Source organism: Schistocerca americana, chromosome X, assembly GCF_021461395.2.
Source record: "Schistocerca americana isolate TAMUIC-IGC-003095 chromosome X, iqSchAmer2.1, whole genome shotgun sequence".
NCBI lineage: Eukaryota > Metazoa > Arthropoda > Insecta > Orthoptera > Acrididae > Schistocerca > Schistocerca americana.
The window spans coordinates 947,866,333-947,884,662 of NC_060130.1; the positions used below are offsets into that span (position 1 = coordinate 947,866,333).

Consider the following 18,330-nt stretch of genomic DNA (forward strand, 5'->3'; position numbering starts at 1 on the left):
CTCACAATATAAATCTGGAGTGCGATGACAATCATAACCCTTACAAGTGGACAAGGAGAGCCTGGGGTCACCAGTTGCCATGAACAGCTGATCCTAGTGGTACATACATAGGGACTATTTAACCAGTCCAGGAATGTCAGATCAGTGCCATTGACAGATAATCATGCTGCGCTAGCATTGAAAACTATGAACTGGGAAAATCTACTACAGAATGACCAATAGGTCCCAGGTTTACCATGGAATAACGTCGGTAGGTGTTGGCCATGCTGAATGAATTTTTGGGTGTATTCAGGTCCATTGTGGAAACGAGGTAAAGCAGACAAGCCAGTGTGAAGCACCGTATGAATGATGGGTATCAACACCCATCTGTCAGCACTCATATAATGTTTCTCCAGCTGAACAACGGATAATACAGAATGAAGAGGGGGGACTCGCTGCAAGATGTTCAGCCATCGGATTGTCTCCTGTGACCTTTGCGGAGAAGGAAAACAAGCACATGGCATTTTTTCATCAATTAATGGTGGCTGAAAAAATAATAATATATATCTATTGCCACAAATTAATAAGACCTTGGACATCTGGATGAAGTGATCCATTTCTCCCCTATGATTATGCAGACTGACCCTACTAGCAGATTGAGGTTGAAAAGGCTGACTGAGAAGCAGTTTCTTTCATAAAACTTGATGAGTTCTGGCAGATGGAGGTTGAAAAGGCTGACTGAGAAATGATTGCTTTCATAACATATGATTAGTTTGTAGTTATGCTGCTTGGTATGTGCAATACTCCAGCCACCTGTGAACATGTGACAGATGACCTGCTTTGACATCTTAAATAAACAATGTGTTTTTGCTCCATGGATGACACTATTGTCTTACCAGAAAACATTTAAGATCACGTAATCTGCTGAACAACTGTGCTGATGTGTGTTGATGATGATGATGATGATGATGATGATGATTGGTTTGTGGGTGGCTCAACTGTGAGGTCATCAGTGCCTGTAGAACTTCCCAATCTTTACTCAGTCCAGTCTTGCCACTTTCATGAATGATTATGAAATGATGAGGAAAACACAGACACCCAGTCCCCGGGCGGAGAAAATCCCCAACCCAGCCGGGAATCGAACCCAGGACCCCATGATCCAGAGACAACAACGCTAGCCACTAGATGATGAACTGCAGACATGTCACTGATGCAAGTCTTTATATGAATCCAAGGAAGTGCCTCTTTGTCACCCAAGAAATGAAAATCTTGTAGCATCTAGTAAACAGAAAAAAAGAGTCTGCCCTGATTCAGAGAAAGTAAAAGTCATGACATGTTTTACAACTTACTGAAGCATTTGTGATGAGATAGACTTACTTGAAATGTTCTTTTATGACAGATGCTTCATAAATGAATCAGATGCATGCATACATCTCCAGAGTACTCTCCAAGTCCAAGAAGAATTATTCTGCAACTAAGAAAGAGTGCCTTACAGTTTTTGGACAATCATTTAGTTATGACCTAGTTCAAATGGTGCTCCATTCACTGTTGTGACTAACAATCTTTCTTTATGCTGACTGTTGAGCCCGAGGGCTCCATCTGGATAATTGGAAAAATTGGCACTGAAGGTCCAGGAATGCCATATCACTGGTAATATACAAAAATAGATGCAAATGCAAGTATGTTTACTTCCTTTTGTGGAATACATTGCAGTGTACCTCAGTGAGAGGTTATCTATTGTTAGTACTGAAATAGTTTACTTCATTATTAAAATTTGTGTAAGAATTATATTGTTAACATTTTCTTTCAATTAAAGTTATAAAAACAAATTTCACATTTTTATACTTTGTAATTTTTTAATATTCACCTCTCTCTCTCTCTCTCTCTCTCTCTCTCTCTCTCTCTCTCTCTCTCTCTCTCTGTGTGTGTGTGTGTGTGTGTGTGTGTGTGTGTGTGTGTGTGTAAAATATTTTTATGAGCCTCAAATTTCTTTTGTATTTTATTGCTTTCAAGGAGTGATTGTTTTGATGAAGAGACAAGGATACGTAGGTGCACAGAGGATTTCAAAATGTGTCTGGATAAATTAAATAATGCCATCCACCTGGAAGTGGAGGCACATCTCCAGGCTGCAGTGAATAATACCATTGCCAGTATCCGGTACTTCAGAGTAGACAAGAATGGACCACGAATAAAACAAGTCTCTCTCAAGAATCCATTAGTTCCAAGGTGAGTGAATCATACAAATATTTATTTTCTATAAAGTGAATGCATTTTCTCTGCAGGCATTCATGAAGTATATGTGCTGTAATGTACTGTACACATTACCTGAGATGACACTGAAAATAGAAATTGTTGTTTTTGTATTAGTACAATTACATGATCTTATTATTACTACAGACTTTATCCATATGCATGGACTTGTAGTTCATGAACTTTCTTTAAGACTTTATGACAGAGTCATCATTTTCTTGTGTTCACTGTTATTATTACTGTTTCAACTATGAAATGATCAACGGTTAAGGATACAGAGCTTTTCTGGCTCAATATTATGTAAAAATCAACACCTATTTCCTTCAGGCACTGTTTATAATGTATATGTTTTACAGAGTTTTTTTGTCAATATCAGGTAATGCAACACACTTGTTAAACAAATCAGAAGTATTTTGAATATTTTTGAACCTGCTTAGGGTTATTAGAAAAATTACACAGAAATTAATGCATTTTTTCCCCAAAATGCTTCCTCAAATTGAGGTACCATTTAATCCAATGTCATACTTTTGAAGGAGGCCAAATTTTTGCCAGATATGCTTGACATGATGGCTGAGGTACTAGTCCTATTTAATTCCACCAATTGTGTATATTACAAGGATAAAAAGTATCACATCTTAAATTTTAATTTTTACAAGTTTTTTCCTAATAAAAATGTTGTTTTTCTATAATTTAGTTGATTCTGCAATAAAGCTTAGGTCTACTACATAAGTATGGACTATTGCAAGTTACAGAAAAAATTGGAGCAATGTTTTATAAACTTTAGGAAATATTTGTACCTGAATTCTGAAAAATACAACTTGCAGGGAATTGCAAATGAAGATATGAGTCGAATTAAGCTGTGCCTCAGAACATTCCTGAAGTATAGTCTTCATCCTGCAGCATTTCTTCATCTTCAAGCTTCCTCTTGGCATTCCTTTTAGCTCTTCTTGCTTCTTTGGTTACTTGAAGAGTGAATCTTTCAGCTTCATGCACCCATTGTCTGTCACATGCAAGCAATTGATCTTCCATATTAGAGCCGCATTTTCTGCCTAAATTGCTCAGGGCTTCCAACCTTCCTATCACTCCATCATTGAAACATATCCTTGCATCTAGTACACCAGCTTTTAATGTATTTAGTCCTACAAAAATTTCTTGGATAATCTTTCCCACATGCATTGTTCAAAACTTTCATTTGTATTCTGAGTGCTCCCATGAAGACATTTACTAAGCAAAACAGGGTCACTTAGGTCTCTAAAATTTGGTTTTATTTCCTTCATAACAGGCCCAGGAAGAAAATGCTTATGATGCTACATTTGACCACTTTCTTTTGCTTTTTGGTAACCACACCAAGAATCTGCTCCTTTAGAGCAAAGTCTGCAAACAGGATGGTCATCTGTGAACAACTTATGAAAGTAGGTGGCCCATACAGTTTTTCTCATTGCTGTAACATCATTCAGAGGCTCAGTTCATCTAATGGCCAGTCCATAATAAGTATGAATGACATGTATTTCAGTTTCTGTCAGCCTCGGCCAGACAGAGATTGTCAGATAGCAACTTTCCTTTCATTTCTCTTCATAGCTTCCTCACTCTAGCACCCATCCTCTTTTGCACATGTCCACAACACTCCAATATTGTTACCAAGGTGTTACCATAAACATTGAACTCATTAATTGTATTGAAAGCTTTAGAGCCCCCATTGCCTAGGTACTTCGTATATCTAACGTTATAAATGGGCACCAACCTCTGAAATATTTTTAGAGCTCCATCACACTCCATACCTCCACTGTAACCATTATAATTCTTAGAACACTGATGTTCAATATGTCCTTCAGTGTTACCATGGCAGGTGTGGAAGTACTTAGATAAGCACTCAATGTCAACAACTTTTCCATTCTCCAGAGACGTAGCACTTACAACACCATTCAAGGAATGATGTCCTCAATATTGCCATGTCCCAATGTCCCTGGTTCCACTAGTATTTACAGTTTCTTCTACTGTACATTTCATAGATATTTTAGACACAGCAGTCAAGGCACCTGAAAGTATTTTTATGTACTTGCTGAACCTACTGGGAGGAGGAGGAAGAAGAGCCATCAAACCACAAAACATTTGAACAGCCTTTTTTTCCTTTTCCTATTACACACATTGCATGCACTAACTTCAAATTCACATCATATGAATTATGCTCAATGTTTGAAGTCATTTTTGAGGTAGATTTATTGCAGGATCTAAAAGGAACATTTAATTTTGACGCTAAACCCTTCCTGCTACTTTGTTGTTCAGTTATTTCCAGACAGCCTACACCATAACATCGTTTACATTTCGCTACTTCCTTTATCATAGAAGATAAGATGCCCACATCAACAACAGCAAATCCACTACATACAGCGTCATTGTTAACACAGAAATTTGAATCACTTGGAGGCGTGCCATGTGGGAGTTTCTTCCCTGAAAAACTGATATGTAAGTTACTTTCAACAGTGTGGCTTGCATTGTTTGTGAACTGGTTACCATGTAATTGACTTTTATTGAATTTCTTGATGCGTGGCATAGTTCATATTTATTGCACACTGAAAGATATGTACTTCCACAAATATATGTAGCACTGTGGCACGTGAACAAACAGCTTCAGTGAAACAAAAGTAAATACTAGGGAAGATAATCATTTACAGACACTAGAACCTGCACTATTACCAACATATACAGTGTATCAAATGTATAATTGCTGGAAACAGAAAGTTCACAGTTCTTTTCAAAATAATACTGGTTTTTGTAACAGAAATAAAGGGGGCGTGGTGGGATACATGGCTGTAACTTTAAAATTTGGTATATATAGGTCATTTTTCCTTTGAAACCCTATGATGTATGTATCAATGTAATCAGGAAAGACTATAGAATTTAATAAAGTCATTTTTTTTAATTTTTCCACCAATTATAAGTACCCTGTCCTTAAGTTTGACATCCTAAATTCATTTAAGCTTGAACATTTGTAACATTATCTAGTTCATATATGTTAGTATGATAGACAATTATATTATATTGTTATAACTGACAAAACTCAATGGATGTTTTCTCTTTTCGTTAGGTATTTTACTGATTATGGAGCAGCTGACAGCTTAAAAGAATTTGAGGATATTATGTACTCAGCTGATGCGTGCTATATTATGGCCCATAATGGATGGGTTATGAATGATGATCCACTTCGCAATTTTGCTTCACCAGAAAATAATGTTTATTTGAGAAGAGAACTCATTGCTTGGGGTGACAGTGTTAAATTAAGGTAAAATCATCACACTAATTATTTTAATTGAGTGTACAATAGTATGCTTCTAATACGTTTTGAATAAAATGATGAAAATGACTTCATTACCTACAGTTTGCTTGCTGATACAAAAATTTCCCTGTTTGCAACATTTATGTTATTTTGGATTGAAAAGTCAGTGACATATAGACTAAACCTCTTTTGTTTGTTTACCAAAAGTAGAACAAGGTGTGGTAGGTACTGTACAAGGAACAATGTTCACATGTGGTTAAGGAACACATCTAATTACTAACTATGTGATTACAATGAAACACTCAAAATAGTCTTGAAATTCGTAAGTTCTGAACAGTGTCACTTGCTGGCGTGGTTGGTGCTGAAAGAGGTGTGGCACATCAGGGAAGGTGGACGCTGAGCAAGGTGGCAGTCTCATCCCTGTGTTTCACCAGCATGATGATATTCCGCCACATAGCAGCGGTAGAGGTGGTGTGACGCAGGTGTTTCTCAAAACTTCATGGTATGCATCATCACATGGCATTCTGTAGTGGTGCAGGCACACATAAGGAACCAATGTTAATGCCGCAAAGAAAAGATAGAGACTGGTCAATGCTAGGTCAATGGAAGTCTCGCTATGGACCAAGCTGTTGTTATCTACCTGTAGCCAATGACCGTAGTATGCAGGTATTCAGACTCGTGGCAGGATTGACAGCTAGGGACAGAAGTAACACATGAAGGAAGAAAACTGCTGCCTTAGCAGAGGGCCGTTGTGAGCTAAGGATGTACAGAATTGCTAAGACAGCTGTATGGTGAAAGGCCGCCACAATTCGAAAACTGATTTATGCTTAAACAAAGAAAAGTGACTGGTTGCAGTTTTCTGTATTTATATACCATCCAATATCTTTAACATCCTTGTAATGCTATGCCTTAGAACATATTTTGAGCTCAAACATAAAGAGGTACCTTGAACGGAATAAAGTCTTGCATGTCAACCCACATGGGTCCCGCAAACATTGGCCATGCAAAACCCAACTTGAGTTTTTCTCACATGACATCCTGAAAGTCAAGGAGCGAGGCAGTATGTTAAATGCAGTATTTCTTGAGTCTGAAAAGCATTTTACCTAGTACCACACCAATTCTTACTAACAAAAGTATGATCATAGTGTGTTTTAAATGATAATGATGACTGGATTGAGAATTTCTTGGTAGAGAGGACACAATATGTAATCTTGGATGGAGAATCATTGACAGATGTAGAAGGTGCCCCAGGGTAGTGTTTTGGGATCCATACTGTTCATTTTGCATAATACTGACCCAGCTGACAATATTTTTAGTTTTTAACCTCCAACATGATGCAGGAAAAATTGATTAGCAACTGCAGTTTGTAATTCTATTGAAGTTGCAATTAGAAATTTTCTTTATTTGTGGTTACTAGTTTTGGACATGACATACATTATCAAACCATCATCTTCATCATAAGTATTCAAACATAATACGACCAGTACATTTGCAAACACTCACAATTAACAGTCACAAGTTACATGTTCAAAATCATCTACAACATATTGCCACTGCTTTTTGTCTCATGACATGTGCTGCTGATGGCATGTTTTAGGTGATTTTGTACATGTTACTCATGATTGTCAGTTGTGGCTATTTCCAAATGTACTCAGTGTATTGTGTTTCAGTACTTAAAAGGAAGATGATGGTTGGTAATATATGATGTGCCAAAACTAGTCACAGCAAATAAAGGATATTTTCTCATTGCAACTTCGACAGAATTACAGATTGTAGTTTTCATATTTACCCTAACCTCAGACTTTTTGAAGATGATACAGTTATTTGTAATGAAGTACTGTCATATAAGTACAGTGCAAATATTCAGTCAGATCTTGATAAGATTTCTAAGTGATGGGTCTCAAGTTGAGAGTTCACAGAGGAAGTGAATGGGTGTTTACATGAAACAGTCATTACATTCAAGCTGTGTGACACTACCACATGCTAGTTCAATTAGGCTTACCTAGTTATTTGGATTCTTTGGTAGGAACTGTACTTCCATAGCTAATCATGACAATTCTACGAACCCACATGGTGCATCTTTAGACATCCAACCATCTTGGTTCTGAAGACCCAGCCTGTTAAAACTACATTGTAGAATTGGTGTTGGCATGAAAAAAAATTATGCCAAGGAAAGTAACAGGGTACAGCTTTCGACTAATTATGTCATTCCTGTAAAAAATATGGCAATAGGGAATGTTCTGTATGCAGAAGGTCTAGAAAAATGGCGGGAACTTAAAAATTGATAAAGTACCAGTGCAAGGAAGCTCTTCACCTGGAGATGGCTACTTCCAGTTAAGTAAGCAACTTGAGGACCTGTAAGAGATGTGGAGGATATTCAATTAAAATTGATTTAAAGAACACCCTGAACTATAACAAAAGTGTTATTGCATGTTGATACCCAATGGATTTAATGACAGTAGACTTGTGGCAGGTAATGATACAATGAGGAAAGTATCAAATATAGTGATGGAGATCAGTGCAAGGTAACCTTTAGTTCACTAGTCCTGTCAAAATAAAATAAGTTTGGATTCATTAATCATAAACTGAGGTTGTTTGTTCAAAATAAAACGAGCTGTTTTAAATACCAGAACCATTTCCCTATTGCTCTAACATATAAGGGCAAGGTACACTATGCTCCTTTCCAGCTGTCTGAACAGCTTTGTCAGGATAACTATCAGTGTTTAGAGTGTCAACAACAAAGAGTGCAGTTGTGCTTTCTTGATGTGCTACTGTACTTTTATCAGGCTTGTGAAACTGCCCCTAGAAATAAACAAAACCAGTACTGCACATTATGCCACTAGCATCTGTTTTTAATTGAATTTGACTGACTGGAAAACTTTCTTGGTCTATGGATAAAAGCAGGATTGATTCCTTCTTCAGAGAATGGACAGCACATTGAGTGGTTAGTGAATGTGGTGTTCTCTTCTCTCCCTAGTGGGGAAAAAAACTGGAGCACTTGTATGACAACTATTATGAATCCTAGTATTGAGGAAGGTCACGCTTTTGCTATGTAGATAGCAGCTTGTAGGCATACTTTTACACCTTGAACAGGCTGAAGAATCTACTTGGATGCACATCATCCTCAAACACCTCCATATAGGGGCCTCCTGCAGACATCTACCAAGTTGTATATGGTACTTCTTTTTACAATAATTATTTAAATAAGTCACTGAAGTCTTGTGAACCAATAATCCTTGAACCAAGGGATTTATGTCACGCAAGAATTTATTTCAAAGACACTGTTTCACATAACACACTGCTGATGGAAAATGCAACATCCTCAAAGACAAGGACACTTTATTTACAAGTGATGTGATAGGTAGTTCACCATAGTAGGAATATATGATAACAAGAATGAGATTTTCACTCTGCAGCGGAGTGTGCGCTGATATGAAACTTCCTGGCAGATTAAAACTGTGTGCCTGACCGAGACTTGAACTCGGGAAGGTAGGAGACGAGATACTGGCAGAAGTAAAGCTGTGAGTACCGGGCGTGAGTCGTGCTTCGGTAGCTCAGATGGTAGAGCACTTGCCCGCGAAAGGCATAGGTCCTCAGTTTGAGTCTCGGTCGGGCACACAGTTTTAATCTGCCAGGAAGTTTTATATGATAACAAATTCAGACTGAATGAAATATATGTCACACTAAAGGGTGCCCAAACAGATGCATCAGTGCTTAGAATACTCCATTTGGTGACAATGCAGTTGTGTATTCTCACACAAAAATGATCATAAAGATGCCAAATAGGATCCTGCTATAGGTTGTCACAAACATCTTCCACCTTTAATTGCAATTTGGCAATGGTTCTTGCATGCTCTGGAAAGCAAGTAAGTTCTCGCTTCATGTCCAGTACGTGTTTAGTTGACAAGAGATCTGGTGAATCACTGACCATGGCTGTTGTCACACACCACGAAGATCACATTCCATTGCAGCAGCCATATGTGGATTTGTATTGTTCTACAGAAAAAGTACATCACTTTCCTGTCAAAGAAATGGAAGTAACATGGAGACAACAACATGTGAAATGCAGTGTGCACTGGTTACTCCTCTCTGCAGAAGCACCAAATGTGACCACAAGTTGTAACTGATGATCCCACACACCATGAAGTGTAGGACAGGATGTGTGTCAAGGACAAATGCACTCCAGAATAGGGCACTCACCAGGTCTATGCAATCATTCACATACAGACAGAACCTGCTGTCATCACAGAAGACAAAAGAGTGCCATTCCACTCTTCAACTGACTCTTTCAAGACATCAGAAAGACTGTTCTTGGCTGTGTCATGATGTCAGTGGTAGCCTAGTCAAAGGTACACATGCTGGAAGCAGCACACATTTTCTCTCCCACATGGCCACCGATGCAGTTACAATGTATTTTGTAAATTTAGTTAAACATCTTTATAGCTACTTTCCTTTTTGGTTTCCTTTAATTTTAATCCACTTATCATCATTACCAGTAGTTGATCACTTCTCACAGCACATCCCAGGTGAATTAAAACAACTATGAAGCCATTCTGATATTGTCTCCTGCCATTTTCTAGTTATATTTTCTCTGTGGTTGATGGTTAAAAAAGCACTGGTGATGTAAATTTAATTTCTTTGGGGAGATTCCACACCCTTGTCTTGACGTTCACTACCTCATGCCAGGCCCAGGTTTTTCAACTAGTTTCTCATCCTTTCCAAGAACAACATATTCTTTGTCCTCGCCTTTTCTCACTACTCAGAGGTGCAGCACCATATATGCAACTGGTAGGCATTATCTTCACTAACACTTAGATCCTTCATATCAGTTCATATATTCATCACTCATCTGATTTGAGATCTTCCTCTCCTTCTCCTCTTTGTAACCATGGAAAGTACTTTTTCATGTCATGGCCATCAGGCAGGTATTTTTGTTATGTGATATTATCTCAACCTGGATTCTGAGAGTTTTGGAGATGACTTCATAACTACCTCTCATGAATTCATTATGCACTTTCTCTCTCAATATTACTGCTTCCACCCATCTTGACATGAACATTTCTGTTTTTGAAACTTCTGCTTGTGAGTAATTTTTGATGCCCAGGCTATCACTGCCATAAAATAGCACTCTTCTCACATCTGTTTTATAAATTTTGCCCTTGTTTTTTTTTTGAGAATTTGCATCACTCAGAATCTCTTGCTGAAAACAACATAAAATTTAAAGAAATTAATGTTCTTGAAAATTAATCACTAGTTCTCTGCAAATGGGCTGTATTGCACAAGAACTGGCCACATCATTAGAAGTAATTCATGAGAGTAAATCACGAAATGAAACAGAATATTCTAAATTTTTAAATGTTTGTTTTGATAAGAACTTTAACTGGAAGTCACATATCTGAGCTTAGCAGCTGCCGCTTTACAGATAGTATCAGATTTTGGAAAGCTAGTGCCATCCATATTCAAAATTTTATTGAAAAATATGAGATTATTTTGAATAGTGAATTTGGTGATTTGTGATATGTAGTCATATTTTCTATATTTTAATGTCATGTATCACATACTAGTTTACTTCACAATAAATTCCTAATTATTTTCAGATATGGTGAACGACCCGAGGACTGCCCATTCTTGTGGCAGCGAATGCAAGAATATGTAGAACAGACTGCTCGTGTATTTGATGGAATACGGTTGGACAACTGTCATTCAACTCCAATACCAGTTGCAGAAGTAAGAGGCTTTAGGGAAAAAGTCTAAATAATTCAAGCAGCTTGATATAGCTGGCGAAGAGTTCTCGGGCTTCCAGCCGGGTGGCGGTGTCTTCAAACAGCGACGTTTCGACGAGTGACATACTCATCATCTTTGCCAGAAGATGATGAGTATGTCACTCGTCGAAACGTCGCTGTTTGAAGACACCGCCACCCGGCTGGAAGCCCGAGAACTCTTCGCCAGCTGTATACGCCGGGGAAGCATACATTCACAGCTTGATATAGTTTCACATAAATTAATCAAGCTGTATAATTGTAGTCAAAAACAACAAATGCAATAAAATGAAACAGCCAATAGTTCCTCAACTCTTAAAAAAAATAATGTTCTGATAAAATACGACAGGTTGTGTAACAGTTTATTTATTTGACTAGTTTTGCTCATCAGACCAAAGCAAGGTTTAAAGCACCACTCAGCACCATCATTAACACAAAATAGTGAGAGTTGCATCTAATGCCACTCATCCCACTTTGTGTTGAAAAAGGTGCCAAATGGTGATTTAAACCTTTGCATTGCCATGAGGGCAATGAATATCTGAGGACGTCTGTGTCTGATGGGAGAAACTCGTCAAGTAAATCAAATAATATGCTGTCTGTGGTGGTTTATTTGTATGCTAATTATGACTGTCACTGTGTCCCTAGCAGGCGATTCTTTCATTTGCTCATTAAGAAAAGTTGGTTAATATGACACAACTGAAGAAAATATAACATCAGTTCTGTATAAATATCTGTGGCAACTTCCAGCATAATGTGAGCAAGAGTTTGCATGTAAAATGTCCTCTTTTCAATCCCACAAATTATTTCATGTTGGATTTCCTACAATAAGTTCTTTGCCCATTTGCTTCCTCAGATTCTCATAAAATTGTGTAATTTGACAATCACCTGCATTGTTGACAAAAAAAAAAAAAAAAAGGAATGTGTCTGAAGAATATAGATGGGAACTCCTTTTTAAGCCAACAGTTCATTTATGATTAGATGGCGTATATTATTATGATTACATAGATTTGGCAGGAATCATCAGATGTAACAGTTATTATGGTGACCTTTTTTTTCATTCAAGATGCTACTGCTGTTGGTGCAGGCAGGAAATACAAGTCTTCTGTTAGAGTCAACTTAGATTATTCAAAAACTGAGTATATTCCCCCTTAATTCATGAGGTTCACCAAGCTGTATATATCAGTGCCAAGGTTAATAATGTGATTCTTTATTTTTCGTAAGTCTTCAATCCAGCTATGAATTGCTGCATGGAAAAAATATGTAAACACACAGTAAATCAGACCAGTATCCAACTAGACTGAGGCTTTCTTAACAAACAAAACTTATCACACTCTTCTCAGTTGGGACACGTCATCAAAAGTGAAGGTAGTACTGTATGTATGTTGAGGAAGTAATCATAACTATTATTGTTCATGATAAATATAAATGACTTGTGGTATCATAAGCTCCCTGAAGCCATTTGTGAATGACACTGTGGTATATTAGACGATTGCATTGTTAGAACATTATTTGAAAATGCAGGAGAACTTGCAGTTATCTCCACAGAAACTGTCAGCATCTCCTCAGCAGAAGTATATGTAATATAATGCACATAAAAAGTGTTGTAACTGCGGCCAGGACAGTCGCGGGGTAGTGATGACGGAAGGCGCGGCGGGACCCGCGGAGAGGCCCGCGAACAACAACACAATGGAAGAGGACAGACACGACCAACATAGGACGGAGCGAATACAACAAGACTGAGCAACAGAGTCAGAAGGAAACAAACTCGTACATGAACCAGGAAGTAAGCAGTCTAGCGCAAAGCGAGGTGTAAACCAACGTAATCTATCGGGGGGGGGGCACTATTGGCTGCTGGGACCCCGTGTTCCACTGTGGCACCCCCACTATAAAAGCGGGCCAGGAGGCGCGCACCGCCACAGCTTAAGGCGCGATGGTACAGTGACCTTTATGGGTCTTCGACATCCATGACTTCTGGTGCAGATTCAAATTCCGCGGCGCGCAGTACCAGAAAAAGGAATAATGAATCTTTTTGCTACTGGTCATCAGTCACTGAATTGAGTTACAATTATTGAATATATGTGAGTGTTCATCTCAGATATTTTATGTTGTTGGGAAGTTAGGTAAAAGACTGTAATTCCATGGCAGAATGTGAAGTACATGTAATCAATCCATGAAGAAGTTTATTATGAGAATCTGATATTCTTGAGTATGTTCACCAGTCTGTTATTCTTACAAAGAAGAACTCATGGAAGATGAGAAGATTCATAGAATATTTGCACTGGTTCATTGTCAGGTTTTCAGATGATGCCACAGTAATTCCAAAATGATCATCGTGACAAAATTAAAGAAAGTCATATTCATGCATAGGGCTACTTGTAGTTGACAAGCAAACTGGGAAAAAGATACTGGTACAATACGAATCCTCCAACATGGACTGTAAAATCACTTGCAAAGTAAAAAATGTAGGTGTAGGTGTAGGTATAGAGCAGGCAGCTCACTTATCACAGTGACACACAGCACTCAAGAGTAATAGGTTCTCATGAAATGCAACAACCAGTTACATTCAGCAAGGGTCCTCTTTGCCACAAAATAATTTGTAAATAACACAAGCACATGCCAGCTGCAGATAAGAGATGAAAAGTTTTAATTAACATCGAAATCCCCACAAATCCACACTCAAGAATGTAACTCTAGACAAAAATAACATAACAATGGGACTAAGTAGATTATTGATTTAATGTTTATCATGCTATACACAGTATTTATATAGAATGTACGAGTCAATATTACAATTTATGAAAAGCTTTTTAATTACTTTGTTAAATTTGTTAAGTAAATTTAAAAAATAACTGGACAGCATGCAGAAACTTTTGTGGCCCCCTATTTGATTCTCACACATTCTTAGTTTTGCTTTGCTCCTGTGGTAAAGTTGTCAGTTAGAGCGAACACTTTTGGAAGTTGTGTCACACTGCTGATGTTATTCTCTGAAAAATATTTCATAGCTAAAACAATGTTTCTAATGCTAGTTAACAAAAAAAGAAAACCGCTCAAGTAATACCATAACAAGGGTGGGGGGGGGGGGGGGGGGGTGGTATTTCTAACTATGAATAAATATATTTTCCTATGTAAGCCTTTACATTCAGCATATTATTATACATAAGCACGGAACTGCTATAACCCTGTATGCAACACCTGGATATGTGCTGCAGCACTAGGCTGCCTGCACTAGGCTGCCAGCAGCAGCTGCTCAGGCCAGCCACCAGAGGCAACCCACGATGGGTCACAAGACTAGTGCATACAGCATGATTATTGCCATGCTTCCTAGTGTTGCCCTCCCCTATATAAAGACAGTGCAGCCAGTTCTCCTTTTCAGTTTGTGTTGTTATACTTCTTGTACTGTTTCTATGTTTGTTGTTTACTTGAATGTGGATCAATAAACTTTGTTCTTGATGGCCACCCTATTGAGTCTGTCTAGCATTATGGCACAATTGACAACAAGGATGGCGTTTACTCCCTTGTGCTCAGTCTATTTTGATGTTCCATCATTTCTCATGTCTCTGGGGCAGTGCCCAAATCTCTCCCTGCGCAGCTGCAGGCTTCTACACTGTTTGTGTACCTGTCACCTCTTTCCACTTGCATTGATGTGCCCAAAGACTGGGAGGTTTATGAGAAATGGCTTTGGCAACACTTCTCTGCTTTTGGTGTCACTAATACAAAAACATATAAGGTTTTGTTCCTTTCTTGATTTCCCCCAGATTTACCAGTTGTGCCAGTCAGCCCCACTCCAGGAGCCAACATTACTTTCATTCAACAAAATGTGACTGTTGTTGACCAATTGTCACTGTAAATGCACATAGCACTGCAGCACATGTTGAGTTCTTTTTTGGTTGAAACAGCCCTTCCTGTCCTATTGGGCATGGGCAACCAAACTCCATGACATCAGTCACAAATGTCAGTTTTACATTAATTACATGGTCCATGATGCCATCATTTGGTTGGCATCTGATAAGGAGGTGTATCAATGAGCACTAAAATGTGACAGTACATCTTTGCCTGAAGTTTTAAATATTGCTCAGTCTTTTTAGGTATCTCATGCTGCTGGTGATCAAATTGAAGCTTGGTATGACATTGCTGCAGTGGCTCCTGTTTTCGATCATCAGGCATGACTTAGTTCTTGAGGGGAGGACAAAATAGCAGCTCCACAAATGTGGCCTCTGTGCCATACTGGACAGCAATGTGCGAAATAACAACCACAGCAGCGGTAGGGCTCAGTGCTCACTTCTTACTCATTCTGTTTCATGCAATATGACAAGGCTGCATGCCCTAAATATTGGGCAACTTGCAACAACTGTAGGAGAAAAGGACATATATCATCAGTGTGCCATTCCCAGCCCTCTCCTGCAGATATGGTCATGGATGTTAATTGTGTGTCTCCAGTGCTTATGAATGATAAAGAACTGTTTATCGACGTGTGAATGGTGGACAAAGTGCTCTGACCACAATTGGACACAGATGCAGCTGTGACATTGCTGAACGCATTAACTTATGTCGACCTGGAATCTCTGGCATTGTGTCTGGTTACTTGACATTTGTTGAGTTACAACAAGTAGCATTTTCCAATTTTGTGGCAGTTTGTGGCTCCCACTGTGTGTAAACCTGTGGTTCATTCCTTGACTTTACAGGTAGTAGATGATGCCATCACCAACACCGTGTTTGGTCTGGATGCTTTCAACCCTTTTGATTTTGCATTGTGGATGCAGTTCACCTCATTTCTGACCAGGTCCATTGGCACAGTTAAATTCTCTGTGTTGAGTTCTTATCTTTTTTGGATGAGTTAGATTTTTCCATTAACTTTACAGCCCATATTACCCTGAAACCTATGGCCCAGCTGCACTTTTTCTGTGTGCATCCTGTTCCAGTGGCCTTGTGTGATCAGGTGAAATCAGAATTGGACAGGCTAATATAATTGGGTGTTATACAGGCTATTACTTCAAGTGAGTGGTTTACGCCTCTCATTACTGTTAAAAAACGAAATGGGCAGCTTTGCCTCTGCGGCCACTTTAAAGTTACTGCTAATGCTCAATCTACCATTGACACCCTGTGCCCTGATAGCACAAGTTATTGGCCAAACTCGCCGGGGACCAGTTTTTCCCTAAAACTGATTTATCTGAAGTGTATTTACGGATTCTATTGGATGAGGGTCCAAAAAGCTCCTTGTGATCAACACACCCTTCAGGTTTACCAATATCCTGGCCTCCCATTCAGTGTGGCGAGCACCCCTGTGATTTTTCAGTGTTTTTTGGGACAATTACTAATGTATGTTCTGGCATGCATTAACTACCTTGATGACATCATTGTAACAGGTGCATCCACAGAAGATCATTTACACAACTTACACTCCTTGTTTACAGTCTTACATAGTGTGGGGTTGAAGTGCAACTTGCCAAGTCACACTTTTTCTGGCCATCCATTGTGCATTTGGGTTTTGAGGTTTCTTGGGATGGTGTAAAGCATTTATATCATCATGTCACATCTTTCACAGCTCTGCTTTATCCTTCCCAATGTCAAAGAACTCCAAGCATTTTAGGGAAAGTTGCCTATTGTGACAAATTCATTCGACGTGCAGCCACATTGTCCCATCCTTTGTACAAATTCCTCCACAAGGATGTTCCTTGTCAGTGGATGCTGGCCTGTGACGATGTGTTCATGCTGTTGAAATCTAAATTGCATTCTGCTCCTTGTTTGGCTGCCTTCCATTGTAGCCACCCCTTTGAGCTTGGCTACAGATGACTCTCAGTATGGCCTTGGGGCCATTCTTGCACGTCACTTTGAAGACAGTTCCAATTGTTTGATACCTTAAATGTCACAAACACTCAACTCCTCTCTACAGTACTGCTCCCAAGTTGAAAAGGAACTACTTACCATCATCTATGCCCTCAAGAAGCTTCATGTATTCTTGTACGGATCTAAGTTCCACCTCATTACAGACCATGAGCTGTTGGTTGCATTGTTTAATCCTTCAACTCTGTTGCTGAACAAAGCAGCACATTGCCTGCAGCTTTGGACCTTGCTTCTGTCATGTTACAACTATGAAATACATTTTTGGCCTACTATGCAGCATGCCAATGCACTGTCCTGGCTTCCAATGGGGCTGGATCCTACTTTTGATCAGGATGAGCTCCTTTGTTTTCACTTAGACATTGAGGTGCAATGTATAGTGGAAAGTTTTCCTATTATGAGTTCCTGGATCACAGTTGCTGTTGCTACCAATCCTGTTTTGTGCCACACTGTTGACCTTATTCAGCATGATTGCCCAGACAGGCCTGCGGGCAGGTCTTCTGATCTTTTACATACCTATTTTGGCCCCCCGCCCCCCATCACCCCCTTTTGGTGTTTGGTGCTGATGGTCTTTTAGCTACAGATGGGCTGTTACCCAGGGGCAAGATCCCAGCTGCTCTACAGTGACATGTGCTTTAGTTCCTACATCAGTGACATTGAGGAGTCTCTGGTACCAAATCCTCAGCTGGTCAAAATGTGTTTTGGTCTGGCTTCAACGTGGACATTGTGCATGTCCAAGCCGCAGCTACCATGGGAATGTGACCACATTGATTTCGCGAGACCATTCCTCAATTCTTACTGGTTGTTGATTGTGAATGCTTTCTCTAATTTTCCATATCTTATCTGCTGTCGTACAGTTCAGGCCCTTTTAAAAAAAAATTTCTTCTGAAGGACTACCTTATACGCTTGTGTCAGATAACAGTCCTCAGTTTGTGTCTCAGACCTTACACAGTTCCTTTGCCAATCAAGCCATTCACAACCTGCACTCTCACCTGCTCTTCTGCCACTGGTTGGGCCAGTATCCTTGATCCTTGGATCCTTCACCGCCAGTGTCCCTGGTGCCCCACCCAAGTGGCCATCTCCCTCACCAACAGTGCAGTTCCATCATATTGAGGACCCAGATGTCATGACACTGCCAGTGCAGTGCTCTTATCGCCAGTCCTTTCTTATGGTACTTTGAGGGAGGGTGGGGAGATGTGGGGGGGTTGGGGGGGGGGGTGCAACACTGTG

The 18,330-nt window shown here is 39.3% G+C and overlaps 1 protein-coding gene across 5 annotated transcripts in view; it reads left to right on the forward strand.

The window, feature by feature from the left end:
• The window catches only part of LOC124556652 (glycogen debranching enzyme), a 204,751-nt gene that overhangs the window by 111,676 nt on the left and 74,745 nt on the right, over positions 1 to 18,330 (forward strand). For all 5 annotated transcript variants that reach the window (XM_047130620.1, XM_047130622.1, XM_047130618.1 and 2 more), the window contains exons 8-10: positions 1,993 to 2,205; positions 5,315 to 5,509; positions 11,101 to 11,230. In XM_047130620.1, coding sequence (XP_046986576.1) covers positions 1,993 to 2,205; positions 5,315 to 5,509; positions 11,101 to 11,230 — 538 coding nt within the window. The remainder of the gene's footprint in view (positions 1 to 1,992; positions 2,206 to 5,314; positions 5,510 to 11,100; positions 11,231 to 18,330) is intronic.